General features: G+C 42.6%; 1 protein-coding gene across 1 annotated transcript in view; it reads right to left on the minus strand.

The window, feature by feature from the left end:
• The window catches only part of DNAJA2 (DnaJ heat shock protein family (Hsp40) member A2), a 72,633-nt gene that overhangs the window by 26,459 nt on the left and 20,961 nt on the right, over nucleotides 1-25,213 (minus strand). Inside the window, exons 4-5 of the mRNA XM_029608468.1 lie at nucleotides 12,685-12,765; nucleotides 11,763-11,896 (exon numbers count right to left, since the gene is read on the minus strand). Of these exons, the coding sequence (XP_029464328.1) occupies nucleotides 11,763-11,896; nucleotides 12,685-12,765 (215 nt within the window). The remainder of the gene's footprint in view (nucleotides 1-11,762; nucleotides 11,897-12,684; nucleotides 12,766-25,213) is intronic.

Below are 25,213 nucleotides of genomic sequence, written 5' to 3' on the forward strand. Positions count from 1 at the left end.
CTGTGTGCAATGTATGTGCTACACAAAAACAAGGCCCAACTATTCAGGCCTAGCATGCTGCCCAGTAATTACCACACTTCAGGACTCATGCTTTAGCTAGAAAGAAGGGGCTGCATGATTACACATGTTCTCAGAAGAGCAAGTTTGCTTACCATAAACTGTGTTTTCCGTAGATAGATGAATTAGCAATGCTGTCTAGGTATGTCCTCCATGCCACTAGGTGGCGAAGCTCTCTAAGATCACCAAAGTGTTTTAGTGAGGTGTTCCTTCTTGTATCTTCCCACGTTTCCCTGAGTCTCCTCAGTCCATGTCAAAGCAAGATGATATGCAATGCCGGAACTGTCCAGGGAGGCAGGCGGGTCAGCATGGCTAATTCATCTGCTATCTATGGAAAACACAGTTTACGGTAAACAAACTTGCTCTTTTCCTCTAGATAAGCAGCATGAATTAACCATGCTATCTGGGAGCCCCCAGCTGAAGTATTGAGCGCATTTCTTGAATAACTGCTCAATACAGTAGAATATAGGCAGACAGTTCTTATGAGCCTGCTTGACGTGCTGTAGAGGTGCTCTTTCCGAGAATGGTCCGCCCCATTTGTGCGTCATCCGCAGCTTGTTTATCCAAACAGTAGTGGGATGTGAACGTGTGCAGTGATGGCCATGTGGCTGCCTTACAAATATCCAGGAGAGGCACATCGTGGAGGTGAGCAATTGAAGCAGCCATCGCACGGACCTGATGTGCCTTGGGTGTGGCAGATCGGGTCTCTGAACGCTTTTGGTAGCAGAAAAATATGCAATTTGAGATCCAGGACGATAGTCGTCTCTTGGATACGGGGAGTCCTGGTGCATTTGGATTGAAGGAGAGAAAGAGCTGCGAGGCTCTGTTGGCAGAATGAGTGCGCTTTTTATAATAGGCTAGCGCTCGCTTACAGTCTAATGAATGAAGTCTTCACTCACTCTCGTTTGCATGAGGTTTTGGGTGGAAAGTCGGGAGGGTGATGGTCTGGTTGATGTGGAAAGCTGAAACCACTTTGGGTAAGAAGTTAGGATGTGTACGCAGCGTAAATTTGTCATGGTAAAATTCAAGGTAAGGTGGGTAGTGAACTAAGGCTTGTAGTTCGCTGATGCGCCTTGCAGAGGTGAGGGCAACTAAGAGCAGCACTTTCTAGGAAAGGTACCTAGGATGACAAGTGTCCAACAGTTCGAAAGGTGGTAGCATGAGTTGTTCCAATAGTATGTTGATATCCCATGGCACTGGCAGTTTTCTAGTCGGGGGCTGTAGACATAGGACACCTTTCATGAACCTGGAGACAAGGGAATGACAAGAAATAGGTTCCCCGTTGAGAGGAGTGTGGTAAGCTGCTATGGCACTGAGGTGTACTCAAAGTGAGGCAGTGGCGAGGCCCTCCCTGTAGAGCAGATGGAGATAATCCAGGAGGCAGTCTGATGGACAGGTGAGTGGATCTGTACCCTCGGCCGAACACCAGGAAGTGTAACGTGACCATTTTCATTGGTAACTTAGACTAGTCGATGGTTTTCTGGAGGAGACCAGAATATCTTGAAGTTGAGGAGAAATATTTAGACTTTGGAATACAAGTCTTTCAACCTACATGCAGTGAGATTCAGCGATGAATGAAGTGGATGAAGTAGCGATCCTCCGTCTTGGGTAAGCAGCTAAGCTGCTGTTGTCCAGGGGGATCGATTTGCGTGCCGATAGTTGAACTAGATAGCTGTACCACGGTTGTTGTGCCCATGCTGGGGCAATGAGAATCAAGTCCGCATTGTCTTCGATGCACCTCTGGACTGTGCGAGAAATGAGTGGTATCGGAGGGAACATATAAAGCAGACCTTGTGACCAATCTATGAGGAACGCATCCTGTGCCAGCCGGTGGGGGCTGGGGTACACTGAGCAAAACAGTATGACCTTTTTGCGATCTGTTGCGAAGAGGTCGATCCGGGGAAGACCCCAAGTGGAGAAAATTTGATTGGCTACATCATGATGTAGTTCCCATTCGTGGAGGTGAAATATCCTGCTTAAGTTTGTCTGTTCTGGAGTTGTTGATTCTGGGTAAGTATGTGGCTTGCAGGGAGATTTCCTTGTGTGCCCATTCCAGAATCTCGACAGCTTCCCTGCAAAGGCTCCAGGAACCTGACCCCCCTCCTTTGTTTATGTAAAACATTGCAACCTGGGTGTCCGTGTGGATTATGATAACTTGGCCTCAGAGGGCCTGCTCAAAGGTTCGAAGGGCATTGCGGATGGCCTGAAGTTCCAGGAGGTTTATGTGTTGGTCCCATTCTCACTGGGACCATAACCCTTGAGTCTGTGTAGGCTGGTGAGATGCCTCCCCCACGGGTTGGGGAGCCCATCTGTGGTAAGCACTGTGTTGTCAAGGGGATCACAGAGGTGAACCTGTTGTCAGTTCTGGTGCGGTTAGCCACCAATGTAGGTCTATCTTCATGCTGGCTGTCAGAGTGATAGGAGTGGACGGTGGACTGAGGTACTGAGTCCATTGAGTTTTCAGACCCCATTGTAAACGATGCATATGTAGTCGCGTATGTGGGACGACATAGATGGACAGTGCCATGTGTCTCAGAAAGGTGAAGATTTGGCAGGCTGGAGCTGTTGTACTTTCTAGTAGGTGACAGGCCAGTGTGGATAGAGCAAGCACTCGAGGCTGTGACAGGAAGGCCTTGTCCTGAACGGTGTCGATATGGGCTTTGATGAACTGCAAGGTTTGAGTAGGTTGCAAATTTGATTTCTCATAGTTTATCAGAAGGCCCAGATTGTCTAGGCAAGATATTGTACAAAGTAAATTGTCTTGCAGGGTAGACTGATTGGGGGCTACCAGTGGCCAGTCATCCAGGTAAGGAAATATCTGAACCCCCTGTCGACTGAGATGTGCCACCGCTAGACACTTGGTGAAGACTCGGGGGGTGGAGGAGAGGCCGAACGGGAGTACTTTGTATTGGAAGTGTCTCTCATCCACCAGGAAACAGAAGTAATGCCAGGACATAGGATGCATTGGTATATGGACATATGCATCCTTATTAAATCCAGTGAGCACATCCAATCCCTGGGTCAAAGGAAAGGAAGAATGGACATGAAGGAAGTCATTTTGAATTTTTCTCTTTGCAGGCATTTGTTGAGAGCGCGCAGATCCAGGATTGGTCGAAGCCCCCTGGATTTCTTGGGAATGAGGAAGAATTGTGAACTGAATCTCTGTTGAAGCTGGGATGAGTCAATTCTCATATGCACTTTTGCTGAAGTAGCTAGTTGATCTCTCGATGAAGAGGTCCCCGATGTGCAGTATGTTTCCGGGTGAGATAGAAAATTTATAGAATAACCCTCTTATTATGGTTAGAACCCAAAGATTGGATGTTATGCTGTTCCAGGCTGAGAGAAAATGGGACAACCTGCCTCCTACAGTCTGTGCCGGTAGCGGTGGTAATGACAGTCCTAAAAACCTTGCTGGTTTTTAGGAGGATGATGGACAGCCAGTTGCTGAGGTTGGCGAGGGCATTGGCGTGGCCCGTGTTGTTAAGGTTGCTGGCGGCTGGGCTGATAGGGTGGAGGCCAGTAAGATGAGTAAGGCCTGTACGTGCGTTGAGGGTAACCGGACTTCCGGTACGAGGCGAAATGGCGTCGAGACGATGAACCTTCGGACGGGGATGTTAAGGACAAGACCACCACTTTTTGTTCTTTAAGTTTCGCCACCATTTCTGTGAGCCTGTCACCAAAAAGGGAGGGGCAAGGGAGATTTGCCAGCTTCTCGTGCATGTCATCTCTGAAGGCACTTGCCCTTAGCCACACTAGTTATCTCGTTGCTATGCATTAGCGGTAGTTTTTGCCAATGTCTCGAAACCTTCGTAGACTGAACGAAGGAGATGTCAAAGGCCCTCTTCCCTATCATAGCATTCTTGAGGGAGTCGGGCTTCTGAAGAACCCCCCTGTAATAGGGTTTTCAGGGATTGAAGGCATTCGAACAAATATTGTGTCACATAGAACTGGTGGTTCTGTATTTTGGCATTTAACATGCCCGACCGGAATGCCTTCTTCCCGAAATCATCGAGGTATTTGCCATCTCGTCCTGCGGTGTATTCGAATGAAGCCTCAATTTTTTCGCCCTCTGCATTGATTCGATCACCACCAATGCATAGGGAAGCTGGACCGTCGCATAAAAAGGCGAGTCTCGCATCCGATATTTAAGGTCAGTTTTTCTTGAGGTTGGCATAGTGGAGAAGGGTGATTCCAAAGCCTTTTCCATTACAGAGTCTAGTACTGAGTGTGACGGGAGTGCTGTGGGCTCAGCTGGGCTATCGAAGATTTTATGAATTCCCAGCATTTCTTGCCTAGGAGCCAGGATTTTCTTAGTCTCCACGTCTAGGCGGTGGCCCACTTTTTCTAAAAATTGCGAATAAGAGATCCTCCGGGAGGATACCGGTTCTGGCGGGATTTCCGCTGGGTCCGATGGATAACCTGGTACAGAGGATGAGTGGGGAGTCTTCTACCGGAGGTGAGGGTCTCTGGGATTGATCTTTCGGCGAAAGGCACGGAGTAGGGGAACTTCCCGGTGATAATGGAGCCTCGGAGGACTTGTCAGATGGTGGTTGATGTTGTTGCTCCACTGACGTCAGAAATTGTGACAAGATCATTGAGATCTGAGATATGGCTTGGGAGGCCAAGCCCGATGTAGAGGACGGCCTCAGTTGCATTGGGAATCCTGATGGAGGTAGTGCCGCGAGGAGAATATCACTATCCGGCCCTCTTGGTTGAGCGATGTCAATCTGTGGGTGGCTGACCTTCTCATAGAGCGGATCCTGAAGTCTGGAACCAACGCAGCAGTGTGAGGCTGTGGAGAGACCTGAAAAAAGCCTCTGAAGAGGCTGAGGAGCTTCTAGAAAGTCTGAGGAGATATACCATCATCCGAATCCACAAAATAATGAAGAAGGATCCTTTGGCCTTTTGTGCTCAGTCGAGTGTTTCTTAGGTTGTTTTGCTGTAGGCTGTGTTGGCAGCGTCTATTTGAAAGGCACTGCATCAGGTTGCGCCGAAGAGGGCACGGAGAAGTCAGCGGTGCATCGATGGAACCCGACCTAGATGCAATTTCTTCCTGGCATTGATGCGCTCACTGGTTGTGTTGATGCTTCATAGCTGCATCGGTGCTTCTTAGGTGCGTCGCTTTTGACGCGGTGTGCGGCTGTGGCGTTTGATCTCCCGCGTCGTGCATCGATCCCGATCGGGCTTGCTTTGGCACCGGGTGTGTTGGACCGGGAGGGTCCGCGGAAGTGGCCCTGCGATGGGACCTTTGGCTTCCTATGTGGTCCCGGAGATGATTTGGCTGAGACTTCAGAGGGGGCATAAGAGCCCAATGGTTCTCCTCTGAGCTGAGCTATTCAGGCAGCTCTCTGGCGCTGTGCCCGTGGGGACATGTGTCCGCAGTCCCTGCAATTTGCCTGATCATGGTTGGAACCCAAGCAGATGTAGCAGCATTCATGCCCATCTGTGATAGACATTATATTACCACAGGAACAGAATTTAAAGCCTGGTGGATGAAACATCTTAAATTTGTTAAGTTTCTCCGTGGTGCGCTGCTGATTTTCTCTCTTTTCTGAAAAAAACACTTTTCTTCTCACAGGAGAGGAGAGCTCTGCGTGCAGTCAGTCGCGCTGAAAAAAACGGACTGAGGAGACTCAGGGAAACGAGGGAAGATACAAGAAGGAACACCTCACTAAAAGACTTTTGTGATCTTAGAGAGCTCAGCCACCTAGTGGCATGGAGGATGTACCAGGGCAGCATGACTAATTCATGCTGTTTATCTATGGAAAAAAAGAACTACATATTCCAGAGCCATTGCTGGTGTTTCTTGAAGGGGCCAAGGTGCTGGTCTGGATCTGAGCAACAGGCAGTACTGATTTTTCCATGCCACATCTAATCAGGTCTGAAGGCACAGCAGTGTGTTGTAGAACAATGGTTGGGAAATAATAATCTAGTGGGTAGAGCAGCAGGCTGTAAGCCACGGTTCAAATCCCCCAGACATTCCTTGTGACCTTGCGCAAGTGCACTTCTCCCTCTATTGTCTCAGGTAGAAACTTAGGACCCCATTACTAAGCATTTTCTCAGACACAAAATGTGAGAAAACCTTAAGTAAACAGGTCCCTCAGATTGTAAGCCTTCAAGGCCAGGAAAACACCTACAGTACCTGGATATAATCAGCTTTCACGTGACTGACTAGTCATGAAAGGCAGAATATAAATTTTAAACAACCTACAACAAATATAGATTTGAAAGAGCTGAATATAGCGAAAAATGAATATCAAGGGGAAGGAAAAGAGGCCACTTGTTCTAAATTATACCAGACTTGGCATTTTTTTTTTTTTTTTTAAATGAATCAGGGTTTCTCACTACAGCATAAAGCAATGTGCTTTATGAGCATCAAAAATAAAAATATAGCATAGTAGCCCAACATCTTCCATGGTGAATACCTCTTATTATATGAGCAAGAAGCTATGTAAACAATTGCCTATTTTTTATTTTTTGAAAAAGGATATTTACCTGCTTTGTTGTTTTGCTAGGTACTAATACTGCTTAGGTTTAGAGAGGAATTTTTAGAAGGGAAAAGAGACCACGTAAGTTCAGGGGGAACTTATTTATTAACACCATAGTAAATCCTTCATGTAATTATTTTTAATTGGTCTGAGCTTTAGTACCCAAGGCAACAGGGCTCTTTAAAGAATACACACTTAATAGATACAAAAACACACTTTATAAACTAAAAAGGGTTTTTTTTTTTTTTTAATAATTATGTATAACTTACTCCTGGGGGAATTCTGTGCTACTGCAGAATTTGCGCAAATTCCCCGTCTGCTCAGAACTGCCAAATTCTGCACAGAAAATAGCAGAGGAGACCCCGGCATGCCGCGAACGGAGCACGTCCCGCGGCATGCCAGTGACAGAGAATGTATGTCGGGGAGGGGAGGGTGAGAGAGACAGCATGGGGGGGGGGGGATGCCGGTGAGGGAGAATGTGTGTGTGAGAGAAGGGAGGGTGACAGAGCATGGTTGGTAAGAGGGGGAGTGGGGAGGGTGAGAGGGAACAGGAGGGTGTGAGAGAGCATGAGAGGTAAGAAAGAGAGGGTGGGTGGGGGGGGGGGTGCTTGAGTGTGGGTTTCAGAGAGAGGGAGCCTATATGAGGGGAGGGGGATGCCGGTGAGAGGGAATGTTGTGTGAGCGCTCTGCTTTTGTCTGCACATTTCTATTTATACTTTATTCTGTACTTGGTGAGGGTCTGTTTGTATTCTGCATGTGTGACTGAGGTGAGGTATTCTGCTAGCATGTAGTTTCTGTGTAGGGATCTACAGCAGCCTTGCTAGTTCTGTTTTCCTGTTAGGAGATGAATTGGGGTTTTAGGGCCTGGTGTAATATTTACAGTGTTGCCTTTTCATAGGAAGTGTTATTACAGTTTGAGTGCTGACAGTTAATGCAAGGTTTAATGGGAGGTTTACTATATTGTAATTCAATTTACTCATTGCTTTCTGATAGCAAAGCCCATACCCAACATGTGTTAGGCCCGATGCCATATGGGTTCCAAGCGTTTTCTTTCTTTTTTCTGCACAGGGTTTTCTGGTTAGCACAACAGCAGTGCTTGTAAAAATAATATACATGCTTGTAAGTGATATTTTTACCTCAGAATGTTTTTTTCATGTAAAATCTGTTATAGATGCATAATTTTTAATTGTGTGTGCAGAATGCAGGGTGGGGGGGTCACACAGCTGTAAGATTCGCCCAGGGCACCTAATATTCTTGGCACCACACATGACCTTGGACAAATAAGTGCAAAATAAACCCCAGCCAAATTTAAAATAAATAGTAGGTCTTAAAGATTGATAAAACATCTTAAAATCACAGATTAGGATAAGTTACTAGTCAGTTTGAGAAAGTACTGACTAGTAAGGGGGAAGGACAGCATGTGATTTAGATCATTTTGTGTTACTAACAGAACCAATTAATTACGTTTCTTGGGAGCTTTATTGTTAGCATCATATTTGATCTTTGTGATTATAATTTCTAGTTTTGCTGGTTTATTTTAATACCCTAAGCAACAAGAGTCTACAAAGGAATAACACAAAACTACACCCCTCGTAGATTTATAATACATATTGTAGTCTGAAAGAATAGTACAAGACACTTGTAATAAAAAAAGTAATCAAATATGGCTGCAATAGAACTTCTGAGTGTAGAGGTGGAAGTTAGATTCCACTGGCTAGCTAATTTTACCTGCAGAACAGCGGAGGAAAAAGCAGGGGGCCTTTGGTAGGTCTCTCATTTCTTTCAATAGGTACCAGAAGCTCCCAACAGCTGAAGGATGGCTGGGAAACATCGTTATCACCAAAGCTGTCGCCACTGTTACTACGTCTACTTTTGTCCAGACAGATGTCTGGATCCACACGAGGAACCTGTTCAGTGGGAAAGATGTCTGCAGATAGACTTCCTCAGAAAACAGCTGATGGGACTCAGAGAGGAGGTAGCAAGACTGAGAAGCATCAGGGAGAGTGAGGACTACGTCGATGACATGCTTATTCAGGTGTTAAAGATGGAAAACTCAAGGAGAGGTGAAGGTGAAACTGGACCACAAGATGACAGCTGTATCCAGATTACCTCTGCCACTAGATCCTATACTCCGACTCCAATTTCCCTCGAGTATGTAGCCTTGGAAATGGAGAAGTAGTTATCCCAGGATGTGGAGGAACCAAAACTTGCAAACCTCAAAGCTGCAGGCTAAACCACCATTGCATCATGGGTAGTGGTGGTTGGTGACTTGCTTCTGAGGGACACAGAGATATCCATATGCTGACCAGACATGAGGTCCTGGGAAGTATGCTGTCTGCCGGGTGCCACAATCCAAGATATTTTGGAGAGACTGCAGAAAATCCTCAAATCTACTGCTTACTATCCGATGCTGCTCATTCATGCTGGCACGAATGATACAGCAAAGTACCACACAGATAATTTCAAAAGTAACTTCATGGCTCTGGGTAAAGCAGATAGGTGCAGAGATGATATTCTCCTCCATGCTCCCAGTCAAGGATAAAGGCCCAGGCAGAGACACTTGCATTCTGGAGATGAATGAATAACTGAGCAGATGGTGTTGACGAGAGCATTTCAGCTTCCTGGACCATGGGATAATGTTTCAAGGACTGCTGAGAAGATATGGGGTCCCCCTGTCGAAGTAGAAGGTGCAGAATCTTCCAACACAGACTGGCAAACCTATCAAGAAGGGCATTAAACTAGGATCATCGGGGATGAGTGAACAAAAACCTAAGGTAGGTAAAAGGTTAAATACTTGTATAGAAATGGGAAAAGAGAAAATCTGGAAAGCTATGTACACTAATGCTGACAATATAGGAAATAAAGTCCCAGATCTAGAAGCAGTTATAGAAGAAACATACTTGAATGTAGTGGCTGTTATGAAGACAAGATACAGGGAAAGACATGACTGGGCTACAAGCTATCCAGAAAGGACCATGTAGGAAGAAACAGAGGAAGAGTGGCACTGTATGTAACAAAAACAAACACACACACAAAAAAAAAAAAAGCAAAAATTGCAGGGCTTACAAGGTGGCATTGTAGGTTAATCTGGAAAGAAGAAATGTAACATCTATTTATATTAGTGTAATATTCAGATTTCCATCATAGAGAAGAAATGAAGAGAGATTTAATATTCACAAAATTACTATGAAAGTGGAAGTGCTATTACTAAGGAATTTCATTTTGCCAGACGTTGCTTGGGACATCCTAGAAGCAGGGAGATCTTGGATTCTCTGCAGGAAGAACTCTTCTGTCAACTGGTAACAGAACCCACCTAGGAGGGGATGATACTGGCCCTGGTGTTTACCAATAGGGACTGTGTTTCTGATGTCGTAGACGACAATCACCTGGGAGCCAGTGATCACCTGATGGTGTGGTTTCAGTACAGTGCAGGAGATGAAGGCTCATTCGTAGGGGAGGGTCCTAGATTTCAGGAAAACTTAAAATGGAGGAACACCACAGAGTCGTTAGCTGAATGGGAAAATCTAGAGGAAACAGAAGACCAGTGGGCAAAACTAAAAGGAGATATTATAAGGCAACAGACATTATGGAAAGATTGTCGGAAAGGTTTGTCTTTTTGCTGGTGATACCAAAATCTGCTACAGGGTAGACTGCCAGGAAGGTGTGGAAAATATGAGTTAGGGCATGGTCTAAGGTGTGGCAGCTAATATTTAATGTTAAAAAAGCTAAGATTTAATATTAAAAAAGCTAAGATTTAATGTTAAAAAATTTAGGCTGCAAAAAACAAAAGGGCCTTACAAGTGGATAAGGTAATGTGGCAAAAGCTAGAAAGTTGCTTGGCTGCATAGGGAGATAAATGGTCAGCAGAAAAAGGGAGGAATTATTGCCCTTATATAGATCCCTGGGAGACCGCAGTTGGAGTACTGTATACAGTCCTGGGTACCACTTCTTCCAAAGAATATAAACTGGTTGGAGTCTGCCAGAAGGAAGCACTTAAAATAATCAGCGGTCTTCATTCTAAAACATATTGGGACAAAGATCTGAACATGTATATCCCATAAGAAAGGTGAGATATGCTAGAGACCTGTACATACTTCTAAAGTTTCCATGCACAGTAGGTGGGCTTCTTTCAAGGGATAGGAGGCTCTTGAATGAATGGACAGGGGCTGAGCGGGGATAGACTCAGGAGAAATCTAAGGAAATACATTTTTTACAGCCATGGTAGTGGATGCATGGAACAGCTTCTCCATGGAAGTGGTAGAGATTAGAACAGTATCTAAATTCAAGAAAGCATGAGATAAACACAGAGGAATTCTGAGGGCATAATAGGGATTGTAAAACTAAATTAATTGGTGTGCATGGGCAGACTAGATAGCAGAAAAAGACCATATGGCCTATCACGTTTCTCTATTTCTATTTTCTATATTAAAGCACAATGCTTTTTCCGAAATGAAAAACTGAAATTTGCAAAAAGAAGCTTAATGGAGAAATAAACACAGCTTTGAACATCCAATATTAAAAAGGGAAAATATTTATAGCAATTCTTTCCACGCTGTGAAAAAAACACTGTAGCAGGCTCCATCAATTCTCAATCCCTTTCTCTTCTTTAAAACTGACCTGATCAAAAATCCACTAATTAGGTACATATGAGATGTGGTCATTAAGGAAGGTCACCACTATTTTCTAGGATCCTAGACAATTTTTTTAAAGTTAGGGGTGGAAGGAGGAAGGTGCAAGGTTATGCTTAAAATCTGCATCTTTGCTGGTTGGATATTAATTATTTTGAAATAGACTTTGCAAAATATCTGTTTGGATTCTTAATTTAAAATTACTCACCTTACTAAATCCAAGCTCAAGGTGAGTTACAATCTCAAGGCCTCATTAAACGAAACATGTTTTCCCCATAGACACAGAATGGGAGAAAAGCCTTAGTAAATCAGGCCCCAAGTTTGCACTTCAGACAATGGAAGGCAAAGCGACTTGTCCAAACTGACAAGGAGCATCACTGGGAAAAGAAGGATTTGAACCCTGGCTTCTCTGCTTTTCTGTCCACTGCTCTAATCCCTGCACTCCCATACACTTCTAACGCACTGGGAATTTCAATTCTACAGCAAGCAGGACGCTCAGCCGGCCAGCAGTGAAAGGCGAGCAAGACGGCTTACTGCATCACCTCCCTGCCACATGAACATATTTGTAAGTGACTAAATGTTCACTTACCTTCTCCATTGCAGTCTGAGCACACAGATTGCATCTGCTGCACCATTCCAGGAGCCAGCTGTCTGATCATGATCCGTACACCTCGACCCCGGCACGCAGTACACTTCTGAACAGCTCCCGACTTACCACCTTGGCTAAATTCAGGTATACGGTTACTATACTATCCACAGCCAAGAGGCTTAGTTAGTGCCATAAGTAGAGGTTTTTACCATCAACAAATCTAACATCTGCATTTTCTAGAGCCATCCGTATTTCATCCCAGGGGTGAACAAACACACACACACCAATATATTTTTTTTTTTTTTTGCTCGTTTGTTTCACAGGATGATTCAGTTACTAAGTCTTTTCTATCCTGGATTAATGAAGTGTATTCTATGCCAATTATTGCACCCTTTATCTTAAAATGGTAAGACAAAAGCAAACGTTCAGAAATCTATGCAAAATAAAAATCTATAGGTAATGGGCCCACAAATTTTCTAGGCGTGTCAATATTTTATAATATATATATTTTTTTTAGACATGACATTTTTTACATCTTAGGGCACTAAGCAACATTCAAGTACAGTCAGCTCATAAAATGGAAAGTAATCTGGGTGATGCTAACACTGAACACAGCTTTCTCCTTGACCCTACCAACAAAATTAAACAGTTCTAGTTAATCAAATTTAGCACAAGCCAATTTGTCAGACAGACACTCTAGGCAAGGTATAATGCAAACAGTAAATGAAACAAACTGCACTAACAAAAGAAGCTTGTCAGTTCTGATGGCACAGTTAAGCAAGATTAAATATTACACAGATAAATAGATCTCTGCAACTTAATGGCTTATTTTTTTAGATTGTCAGATCAAAGAATTAACAGGGTGGAAATAACTCAATCTGTACAAAAATTCTAACGTGCAAGAAATAATGATGATACATACCCATTACAAGAACTACAAAGAACATTCTTGCTAAGCTGTAGTTTGGTTGTCCTGCCATTGTACAAATCTTCTAAAGATACTCTGTTAAGACAAGAAAATATTTTATAAATTCTCCATTTATATATGCACACCACAATGAAAAATCTTTCAGCTCACATACAAATCTATACCTCTGGCAAATAAGCAGACACCAATATAAAACAAAAAGCAGTCACTCTGCCACATAAGGGAAAGTAGACATTTTTAACTTTGCTCTTACCTGAAAGAGTCAATTATATATAATTTTTTTTTTTTACTTCTAAATGTGGATGACGACTAAATATTTACCACAGAGTTTAAAAAGCAGAAAGCCTGTGAGGGAGTCAGTTGGACCATTAGATGAAAGAGGGGTTAAAGGGGATCAAGGTGTTTACTGAAGAGGATTGATGGGGAGGTACCCGTAACCGGAGAAGGTTTTCAGGGGTAATGGTTCAGATGGACTGAACCAAATCAAGGTGAACCTAGAAGATATGGTAGACCTGACTGACAAACTGAAGAGTAGTAAATCACCTGGACCGGATGGTATACATCCCAGGGTTCTGAAAGAAGTAAAAAATGAAATTTCAGACCTATTAGTAAAAATTTGTAACCTATCATTAAAATCATCCATTGTACCTGAAGACTGGAAGGTAGCTAATGTAACCCCAATATTTAAAAAGGGCTCCGGGGGGGAGCAATCCGGGAAACTACAGATCAGTTAGCCTGACTTCAGTGCCAGGAAAAATAGTGGAAAGTGTTCTAAATATCAAAATCACAGAACATATAGAAAGACATGGTTCAATGGAACAACGTCAGCATGGCTTTACCCAAGGCAAACAACAAAGGGGATGCCACAAAGAAGCCTTTTTCAATTCTTTATTGGTGGAGACGTAAACAACTGCCCGACTCTGGCCGAGTTTCGCCACATAAAGTGGCTGCCTCAGGGGCTATAGAAAACATATATATAAAATCATAAAATTATAAATACATAAAAATCATAAAATTATTAAAAACAGACAAATAACCTTAAATATCAATAAATCCAAAATAAATAATAAAATTATAAATACGATAACACGAACACAATCACATAAATATAACACTTATAAAAACATAAGAGCAGAATAAAAGTGACAATGGGATTAAAATAAGCATGTAAGCAACATCAATCTATGCATTAAAGCAATGTTAACCCACATTCCTTCCATCCCCCACCTCTTCACCCCTTCCCTTAGATTTCTCCTTTTTTCCCTTTGATTTCTCCTTTTCACCCCATCTAGACAATTCATTTAGCTCTTAACAGTTCGATTTGTTATATTTCCCTTTACTTATGTTGTATCCAAGTTTCTCCCCCTGTTCTATGTAAGACAATTTTGTCACTGTTTGTTCAAGGTTGATATGTAAACCGGAGTGATAATTAACTCTGTTTTTTGAACTTCGGTATAGAAAAAGTTATAAATAAATAAATAAATCAATCTAAAAATAGGAGGATATCTGCAAAGTGGAGTCAGAGTAATTATATATAAAAAAATATATCTTACTTATAAACACAAACTGATAAATAATATCACTTTTCTTTAAAAAGATCCGCAATACATGTACATCTGAAGGTAATCTAAAAATTTAATCTAAATTTTTTTTTTTAAATATAAAATTTAATATAATTTTATTATTTATTTTGGATTTATTGATATTTAAGGTTATTTGTCTGTTTTTAATAATTTTATGATTTTTTATGTATTTATAATTTAATGATTTTATATATATGTTTTCTATAGCCCCTGAGGCAGCCACTTTATGTGGCGAAACTCGGCCAGAGTCGGGCAGTTGTTTACGTCTCCACCAATAAAGAATTGAAAAAGGCTTCTTTGTGGCATCCCGTTTGTTGTCTTCCTTCGGTTCTACTGGATCGCCTACCTTGCTGTTTTTTGGGTCCGTCCCTTTTACCCAAGGCAAGTCTTGCCTCACAAATCTGCTTCACTTTTTTGAAGGAGTTAATAAATATGTAGATAAAGATGAACCAGTAGATGTAGTGTATTTGGATTTTCAGAAGGCATTTGACAAAATTCCTCATGAGAGGCTTCTAGGAAAAACAAAAAGTCATGGGATAGGAGGCGATGTCCTTTCGTGGATTGCAAACTGGCTAAAAGACTGGAAACAGAGAGTAGGATTAAATGGCAATTTTCTCAGTGGAAAGGAGTGGGCAGTGGAGTGCCTCAGGGATCTATATTGGGACCCGTACTTTTCAATATATTTATAAATGATCTGGAAAGAAATACGAGTGACGTAATCAAATTTACAAATGATATAAAATTATTCAGAGTAGTTAAATCACAAGCAGATTGTGATAAATTGTAGGAAGACCTTATGAAACTGGAAAATTAGGCATCCAAATGGCAGATGAAATTTAATGTGGATAAGTACAAGGTGATGCATATAGGGAAAAATAACCCATGCTATAATTACACAATGTTAGGTTCCATATTAGGAGCTACCACACAGGAAAAAGATCTAGGCGTCATAGTGGATAACACATTGAAATCGTCAGTTCAGTGTGCTGCGGCAGTCAAAAAAGCAACAGAATGTTGTGAAATATTAGAAAGGGAATGGTGAGTAAAACAGAAAATGTCATAATGCCTCTGTATCACCCATGGTGAGACCACACCTTGAATATTGTGTACAATTCTGGTCGCCGCATCTCAAAAAAGATATAGTTATGATGGAGAAGGTACAGAGAAGGGCGACCAAAACGATAAAGGGAATGGAACAGCTCCCCTATGAGGAAAGACTAAAGAGGTTAGGACTTTTCAGCTTGGAGAAGAGACAGCTGAGGGGGGATATGATAGAGGTGTTTAAAATCATGAGAGGTCTAGAACGGGTAGATGTGAACCGGTTATTTACTCTTTCGGATAATAGAAAGACTAGGGGGGCAATCCGTGAAGTTAGCATGTGGCACATTTAAAACTAATCGGAGAGAGTTGTTTTTCACTGAACGCATAAACTCTGGAATTTGTTGCCAGAGGATGTGGTTAGTGTAGCTGTGTTTAAAAAAAGAATTGGATAAGTTCTTGGAAGAGAAGTCCATTACCTATTAAGTTGACTTAGAAAATAGCCACTGCTATTACTAGCAACAGTAACATGGGATAGACTTAGTTTTTGGGAACTTGCCAGGTTCTTATGGCCTGGATTGGCCATTATTGGAGACAGGATGCTGGGCTTGATGGACCCTTGGTCTGACCCAGTATGGCATGTCCTTATGTTCTTAAAAAAACCCAAACTGGTTCACAAGATGGGGTCATGGCCTGTAAACAGTACAAATCTACACTTGGGAGACCCACATTCAACAGCTAGTTTTCCTGCTAGGACAGGAATGCTGCCACTATAACAGTGGCATCTGCCAGTAAGTTTATCTACCAGTGCATTCCACTTTTAAAACAGAAAGGGTAGATCTTAAAAAAGTACGCACGCGCATACTTTTGTTCGTGCAACCGGCGCAAACAAAAGTACGCCGGATTTTATAAGATACGGGCGTAGCTGCACGTATCTTATAAAATCCGGGGTCGGCGTGCGCAAGGCTGCGCAAAATCGGCAGCCTGTGCGCGCCGAGCCGCGCAGCCTGCCTCTGTTCCCTCCGAGGCTGCTCCGAAATTGGAGCGTCCTCGGAAGGAAATTTCCTTCCGTGTCCCCCCACCTTCCCCTCTCTAACCTACCCCCCAGCCCTACCTAAATCCCCCCCACCCCACCTTTGCTGTACAAGTTATGCCTGCTTGAGGCAGGCGTAACTTGCGCGCGCCGCCTAGACATCCCCCGGCACAAGACGCAGTGCCGGGGGATTCGGGACCGCCCTCCCGGCCCGCCCCCCAAACTGTCACCACGCCCCCGGACACCCCTTTTACGAAGCCCCGGGGCTTTGCGCGCGCCGGCGGCCTATGCAAAATAGGTGCGCTGGCACACGCGTGCAGGCCTTTTAAAATCTACCCCTGTCAGTGCTGATGCATTACAACAAAATTTTAAAGGTTTCTGAGAAATCAATCTCAGCATTGTCTATCATTTATTTAGTTATGCTGTGTATTTATGTCAGCCCCTCTCAAAGTTTTAGGGCAAGGATGAACACATAGCAAAGTCTAACTTTTCCCCTTACAACTGAGGTGCAACAGCAAAAATATGTAAACTGAGGGCAACACAGTAGGAACCAATTCATTGATATGTGCCTTCCATATCAGTCCAAAAAGCATAACTTCCATTAACCTTCAGAACCGATGCTTATGTATATACTTTGAGTACAATAGGATAATATGTTTTAGCTAAATCAGATCACTAATTCTACTCAAAACATCCATATTAAAACAAAAAAAATCATTTTTTTCCACACCAGCAATGTTAAGTCAAAATGCACTATGTAGAAATTATTTTGAAACCCGTTCTAAGTAGGTCAATAGTAAAATAGTTAAATGCTAAAATTATTCCAAGTGTATGCATAGCTGCAGCAAATTTCCTTTTATTTTGATCTGGCTAGGAATTATATTCTTTTGTTCACATATTTAAATACAGAATATGATTAAAAAGCAGACAATGTTCATTTCAATGTTTTTAGCAAATCAGAAGTACTGATTTAGAGACAGTATTGCTTCCATGTATGAAGAATATTTTCATTCTATGATATAAGATTAATTTGTATAAAAAAAAATTCATGACTGCCATTAAAACACCAATGTTTAAGATGATGATAGCAGGTACAAACACTTGCAGGGCTGCCAGCTCTTACTGCTGCCTTGTTTTGCTACTTTCTGATCACATACATCCCTTGCTCTACGACCAGAGTACTTCATGTACAGATATGAAAAAATGCTGTACCAAGAGATAATGTAAAATTGTACCTGTGAATTTCCTTTCCTTGAGTCTTGCAAGACCAGTCTTGACTAGTGGAAATCTCTCATTCCACAACTGCCAGAGACAGAGGCCACACTTTTTTCCCCCTCGCTACTGGCTGGCTATAAGAGGATGTGGACTTAGCCAGTAGCCTTTTGTCACAGCAATGAAAGAATCACCATAATTTGAATTTACAGAATGTAACCCAAACCTGAAACCAAGGAAAAGGCATCTTCCCCAATTTTACTTGTATAGTGGAAGAAAAAAAATAAATACATTTTTGAAATCACAGAGGGAGCTTGAGACCCTGACTTAAGGAAGGAAAGAAGGAAGAAAAAAAAAGAAAAAAGAGAAAGAAAGAAAGAAAGAAAAAAGAAAGAGTGAAAGATGAGGCTCCAGTTGAAGGCCATTCACCCTGTTAGTTTGGTCTAGCAGGTCTCAAGGAAAGGAAATTAACAGAAAAATTTTACATTCCTTTTTTCCTTCTAGTCCAGTCTGGACTAGTGAGGGTACCAAAGCAGTACCTAAATTGGGTGGGTGGAAGATGGGGCTGCCTTAAGGATCCCAGCCCAAAGGCAGATTCTGCCTTTGTTCTCATGTCAAGTCCTTAAAACCTCATGAAGGAATGCAATGACCACCATGTGGCCACCCTACAAATCTCATGTAGTAAAATCAGCGATGCTTCTGCTCATAATGATGCTTGGACCCTTGTGGAATGTGCCTTAATCACTGCAGGGACCTGTGCCCCTTTGAGTAGATAAGCAGAAGAGATAACTTCCTTGATCCATTTGGTTAGTATAGCCTTGGAGGCTTCCTTCCCTTTCCAAGGCTCTCTGAACAAGAAGAACAATCTATTTCTTGCCGCGAATCGTTTTCCGTACGGAAAATGGCGCCGGCAGGAGATCGACTGCAGGAGGTTCGTTCAGCGGCGCTGAACGACCTCCTGCAGTCGATCTCCTGCCGGCGCCATTTTCCGTACGGAAAACGATTCGCGGCAAGAAATCGCTTCCTGAACCCCGCTGGACTCCCAGAAACTTTTGGCCAGCTTGGGGGGGGCCTCCTGACCCCCACAAGACTTGCCAAAAGTCCAGCGGGGGTCCGGAACGACCTCCTGCGTCGAATCGTTTTTGTCTATGGCCGCCGCCATTTTGCGGCGGCCATTTTGCAAAATGGCGCCGGCTGAAGACAAAAGGATTCAATTGAGGGGGCCGTTCCGGACCGCCGCCGTTCTGGACCACCGCTGGATCCCCAGGTCATTTAAAGCATTGGGGGGGGGGGTTCGGGAGGGTGGGGGATTTAATTTAAAGGGTCGGGGGTGGGTTTTAGGGGGTTGGCTCACGATTTTAACAATTTTTCACGATATTTTTAAAACCCAAACGGCAAAAATACGATTCCCTCCCCCTCCCAGCCGAAATCGATCGTTAAGACGATCGAGAACACGATTCACATCTCTACAATCTATTAGTTTTCCAAAAGTTATCTTAATAGGATGTACCTAACATCTAGAAGGCATAGCCTTCTGTCACCTTTACGATCTTTGCTACTTCTGAAAGCAGGGAAGGAGATGGATTGGTTTACATGAAAGACAGAAATCAGAATGGGCAAGAAGGAAAGGACGGGATGCTGAGTGATGGCATCTGCTGAAAACAATAAATATAGGTCCCTGCATGAAACAACCTGTGGTGCCAAGATGCATCTAGAACAGATAATGACAAGAAATGCTGTTTTCAGGGAAAGATCCTTTAAGGATGACTTCCTTATCGGCTCAAAGAGGGGACCTATCAGGGCTTCCAGTACCAGATTAAGATTTCTCTGAGGAACCATGGTCTGAAAGTGGGACGGATATGCCTTACTCCTCATAAATTTTATTTATTTATTTTAATTTTTTCTATACCGGCATTCGTGAGAATATCACATCAAGCCGGTTTACAATAAACAATGGGTGATAACTGGAACAGAGAACGAAATAATATGAACTATAAATAATATAGATGCAGTTACAATAAACAAGGAGACGTACAACTAGGAGCAAGAAGAAGACAAGATAGAAACTTTAACAAAGTGTATAAACCTGTAGAATGGAGGAATTTCCAAAAATGGATGTTTGAGATTTACAATGAATTGTTCAGTACAAGTATGTAGTTTAACAATAAAGGCGAAATCATAAATAATTAACTACATCTTGGTGCATGGCTATCTCCAACCCCTTAATCATCCCCCCCATAACAAGATATGGCTGCTGCTTGTACTTTCAATGAATTGAAGGCTAAGCCATTATCCAGCCCTTTTTGAAGGAAACTTAGGATATATGTGACAGAATTCTTCAAGCATGAACCAGATCCAAATATATGCCAAGGATGTTGACATTTTGCATGCTTCCAGCATGGTTGATATGACTATCAAGAATATCGTCTTTTACATAGATGCTCCCTTTTAAGAGAAAGGCCATACGAAAGTGGGGTCTTCTGTCATGATTGGGCCCTGTTGCAGTAGTACGTACCCCCAGGAAGGCTCGGGGGGGGGGGGGGGGGGGAGGCCGTTCAGAAGTCTCACCAGGTCCAAGTACCATGGTCCCCTGGCCAATTGCAGGCAACCAAGATTACAGTTGTAGGATGATTCTCTTCAATATTCTGTCTATGAGTGGCCAGGAAAGAAACATGTAAAGTAGAGTGTCTCTGGGCCAATGTTTGATCGGAGTATTTATTCCACTGGATTCACATTCTTTCTTCCTGCTGAAGAATCTGCTGGCTTCAGGATTTGTTCCAGTTGCCATCAGGTCCATGAATGAGGGATGCTACTGGCCCACTAAATGCTGGAAGGTTTGCCAAGCCCTGATTCCCCTGCATCCAGCCTGTTCCTGCTGAGAAAATATGCCTAGACATTCTTGCTTCTTGCAATGTGGGCTGCTGAAAGACAGAACAAATTATGTTCTATCCAAATAAAGAGCAGCCTCGCCTCCTCCACCAGAGATGTACTGTGGATGCCTCCCTGCTTGTTTACATATGCCACTTTTGTGCCACTGAGACAGGATCCTCACTGCCTTTCTCCTTTATCATGAGTAGGAAGTATTCTGTGGCCAGTTTGATAGTCCTAGATCCTGCCACCCCCTTTGTTGGGACTGGTCTTTGGTTCCAAAATCAAAAAACGGGCCCTAATTTAGGTTGGGTCTGCCGAATGGACTTTTACTGCCAGCATTCTCTTTCGCAAGGTTGTGCTGGAAGTTGATCATGGTCATCGTTGAGGCTGTGGAGGCGATATGGTTAGTAGGATTAGAAATATCTTCTGTGGTAACAGGACCACCTGTAAAATTAGAAAGAGCAGCAGGTCATGGAGGGCTAAATCAGGAGTTGTGGACAGAGACTGAACAGCCATATTTTGATCTTTAATTTATGATACTGTCCCATTCAACTGAAGAGGCTGTCCCCTAGCTAGGGAGATCTGCAAGCTTTTCGTGGAGGCTAACAATGATCAGGCAACAGTATTGAAAGATTCATAGACGGCCAAGAGATATCTGATGGCCTCCTCTAAATCCTTGAATGGTTGCAGGGAGCAGGGCTCATCTGTTTCGGTCCGAATGAAGTAGAAGAGGACCAGAAGGCTCATCTGCATACTACTCCCAGTATCCCCCCCCAGGAGATGACTTCTGAGATCACAGCAAGCGATCTAGGTTTTGAATTCCACAGCCCAGCTTCCAAAGGCCCCGCACCCTTTGCAGAAGAGGGCCGGAAGCGCACGCCACTCAAACCTCTCAATCCTTTGAGCGAAGATCAAATTAATGGTGGTTGAAGAGGATTGGTAAGTGTAGTTTTGGAAATTCTTGGATTTAAAGTTTGGAGATAGGTTTAAGGCTCTTTTCTAATTCATACTATTGTACCAGCCCTTATTGAGTGTTTAATCATTCCCTTGTAGGTCACTAGCAGATTAATTAGTGAATACACCTATAAATTTAAAGTACTCTAATTCCTACTCCCTTAGCAACCTAAATTTAACTAGGAACTCAACAAAATTAAGGTGAAGGCAGCAGTCCAGCAACAAGGGGGGGGGGGGGGGGGGCCAGCTTTCCAGGCTTTTGCATCAAATGTCACATGTATGATTTTTTACCCGCCAGTGAGAGATCGTATGTATGCACCCAGTGCAAAGAACTCCTGCCTCTCAGAGAACGAGTTTGATCTCTGGAGGCTAGAGTGGCAGACCTGGAGGATCTGAGGCAGACAGAGGTATATAGATAAGACCTTCAGGGACATAGTAGCCAAGTCTAGGGGCTAGGCCATGAATGCTGCAAAGTCTGTGAAGATGCCAACAGGTGCTCTGAATGGGATGGTGGAGAGAAAATGAGCCTTCTCCTGCCTAAGCGAGAAGACTCTGCTGCTATTAAAGAGTACGACTCATGTGGAGCAGTACCCGAGATTCCCCATAAGGGGTATCAGGGATGCCACCACTGCGACTTGTGAGAAAATGATGGCAAAATTAGACCATATTGGCTGAAAAGAACTCTCTGGTTCTTTGGAAAGAGATGTGAAAAAAAGTTTGTACTGTCTGCCACATTCTCTATAGGAATGCTGCAATCTCTGTCCCAGAGTGAGAGGGGGCGCATCTTCCTCCAACACGAAGGTAGAGTCAGAATCTGAAGCTGCTGGTTTGTTAAAAGCAAGTGGAATAATTTAACAAAATTAAGTCCAGTGTCTCGAGATGAAGCTGTGCCACAGAAAGGGCTCTTGTGATGGGAAGGCCTAGTTAGAGCGGCTATGAAGCTGTGCCACAGAAAGGGCTCTTGTGATGGGAAGGCCTAGTTAGAGCGGCTATGAGTCTGCTTCTGAGAGCTTTGATGTAATGAAGATTTAGAATGCTTGGAGCTTCCGGGAGCTGGAGATGTCTGCGTCAAGAGCACTGAAGCATCAAGTGTTTTGGATTTGTCGAGGCACCATGCACGTTTATATAATGTTCAGCTGGGTTTATGTATTGTGCTTTGGGCACTTCGATGGTTCATGTACTGGTGTGGCATGCGTCGAGGGCACTGTCAGCACTGTCTGCGACAGCTTTTGTTTCTTAGACACATTTGGTTCATCTTGGGAGCAACGCCATTTTGACGCAGACTCCTCTCCACTCGACCCCAGGCAAGCGTTTGAGCCATTGGAGTAGTGTTCGACAAGCTGCATGGTGACGAGGAGCTCTATGAGGAAGATTTAACTACAGCTCTGGACCTGCCAAAGACTTTCAATCTTTGCAGCCCTAGATCGTTGAACCTGCAGGGATAAACGACTACATGCCGGACAGTTTGGTTGGTTGTGGTTGGGACCAAAAGACTGGTAGCAGTTGGTGCCCATCTGTGATCAACATAAATTTATCTACAAATACAGCTCTTAAAGGCAGGAGGAGCTCCTTTCTTCTTAGAAGACATGTTTCAGGAAGTTTCCCGCCTGAATTCTTTCAAGCAATGTTTTTTTTTTTTTCTTTAAGCAGCACTTAAAAGTACTGTTGTGGGAGCTATTGAGGAAGCAAGGCCACGAGAAGTGAAGAATTTGGTTTTATATAACCATTGAGAAGAAAAAAGCGAGGAGCACAGTACATATTTCGTGCTTCAGTTGGACAAAAAAAAAAACCCGACTGAAAAGGCTAATGAAGCAGCACCCGCACGGGAACTGCCATACATGCTCAGAGCTCTAAGCTTTTCTAGCTTGGAGAGACATGTCTGTTTGGTGCTGCTAGATATCACTCACATGTAATGGCTAATTCAGCCTGCTTATCAACTGAAAACAATGAGATGAGAATCTAGATAGGTGATATATACAATGGCAAATTTCTGAGAAATCTTGAGCTAATAGCTCTTTATGACAGCATGATGCTGCCATAAAGAAGCCAAAGTCAAACAGAAGGCAAACCTATTCAAGGATAGGTTCACTATTTCTCACGGGAGAGTCAGAGTGACTTATGTGGTAAGATTGTGCAGGAGGTCATCTTTGTAGAGACAGAAAAGGCTGTTTATTATTCTATCATATATGATGTTCCTGATTTCTCTCACAAAGACCATAATATGTTGACATTCAGATTTGTAGTTGACAAACATACTGGTACATTTATTATTAAAGAAAGCTTCCTTGAGTTTATCAGCCAATTTAAAAAAATGGAGAACAGAAAGCTGAAATGCTAACTGCCAGCTTGAAGCATCAAACATTCTTCTCAATGATGACAGAGATCAAGGTTTTGATAATGGCTCTATGTGTCAGGGAAAATAAAAGATGTTCAGGACTGCATTATGTCCAAAAATGAATATGCTGTGTATTCTCCTCGTGCTTCCCATTCACAAAATCTTATATGAGTTAACTCTGCAGCAGCATCTACTGAAAAATAAACATTTTTGGTTGTGTGTAATAACTTTGTGTTTTTCAGTGGTAGCACTGCGAGGTAAAAGAAAATAAAATAAGATATACCACTCACTCAACTCTCATTCAGACACAAGCTGATGGTATGTATCCACTCACAAAGAACCTTTCAGTTATTCTGGAAGCACTAGAATATGCTCTTGAATTAAAATGATGCACAAAGCTAAAATCACAAGTGGAAGCACTGAAAAGGTACTTCATCTCATTTTCATTCCTTTGCTGGCTAGCTTCAAGTGCAAGGTTCTTTCAAGTACTGATGACAAAAAACAAGATTCCTCTCTTGAATCAGAGGCAGTTCTCAACGCTGATATTATTGCAGAAGAAAAACAACTTATAGATCAGTGGCCCAAAATGCTACAGGAAGCATGCTTTGAAGCAGAAGGCATATGAATTTTGCCATAAATACCAAAGAGGCAAGAAGCAGAAAAAGATTTCAAGATTCCACACCTGAGGAATCATTTTCTACCATCCCTGAAAAGAATTCAGAATCTTTATGTAAAAGGAGTGTTTTTGATGCAACTTTGGACAACATCATTTGTTAATTAGAGCGCAGATTTAAAGCAACCTATAACATTTGTATTATATTTTGTTTGGTACCGAAATATAGGACACGAGTTTAAGGAATTAAAAGCAGCTTCTCAATATATGCACTTTGCACGTATCCTACAGATATTTGAGGATCTTCCTTATGGAATTTTACATTTGGAAAGGAAACTTCAAATCTACTTTTGGAAATAGAGCATGAACAACCCCTAATTATTTTATTTAATGAGATTTACGAATAAAACTGCAACTAATTTTTAATGAAGGTACATAACCCTATGGATTTTTTGCACATTGCACAAGAATGGTAAAGCTACCTTGCTATTTTGTCTGTTGAGCATGAACTTGCAATAAAAGTAGACTCTGGAGAGATAATTCATGATTTTGCAATGAAAAAAGCCAGAAAAATAAACAAATTCATTTTAAAGCTTTATTTACAAAATGTTTGCACCCATGTTGGTCCATTAGAACAAAGTTTCCTAATACTCTCTTGAAGGCACACCTAATCAGTCTGGTTTCAATAAATACCCAAGATTGATTTGCATATTCTATCTGCAAATTTATCTCATTAATATTCATTGTGACAATCCTGAAAACCCAACTGGCTAAGTATGCCTCCAGGAGAGTGTTGGTGAAAACTGCATGAGCACAAAAGAAATCAAAACAATGACTGGATAATAATGAGATTGTGTATGTGGGATGATGCGTGTGCAACAAGA

Source organism: Rhinatrema bivittatum, chromosome 7 (genome assembly GCF_901001135.1).
Source record: "Rhinatrema bivittatum chromosome 7, aRhiBiv1.1, whole genome shotgun sequence".
Lineage (NCBI taxonomy): Eukaryota > Metazoa > Chordata > Amphibia > Gymnophiona > Rhinatrematidae > Rhinatrema > Rhinatrema bivittatum.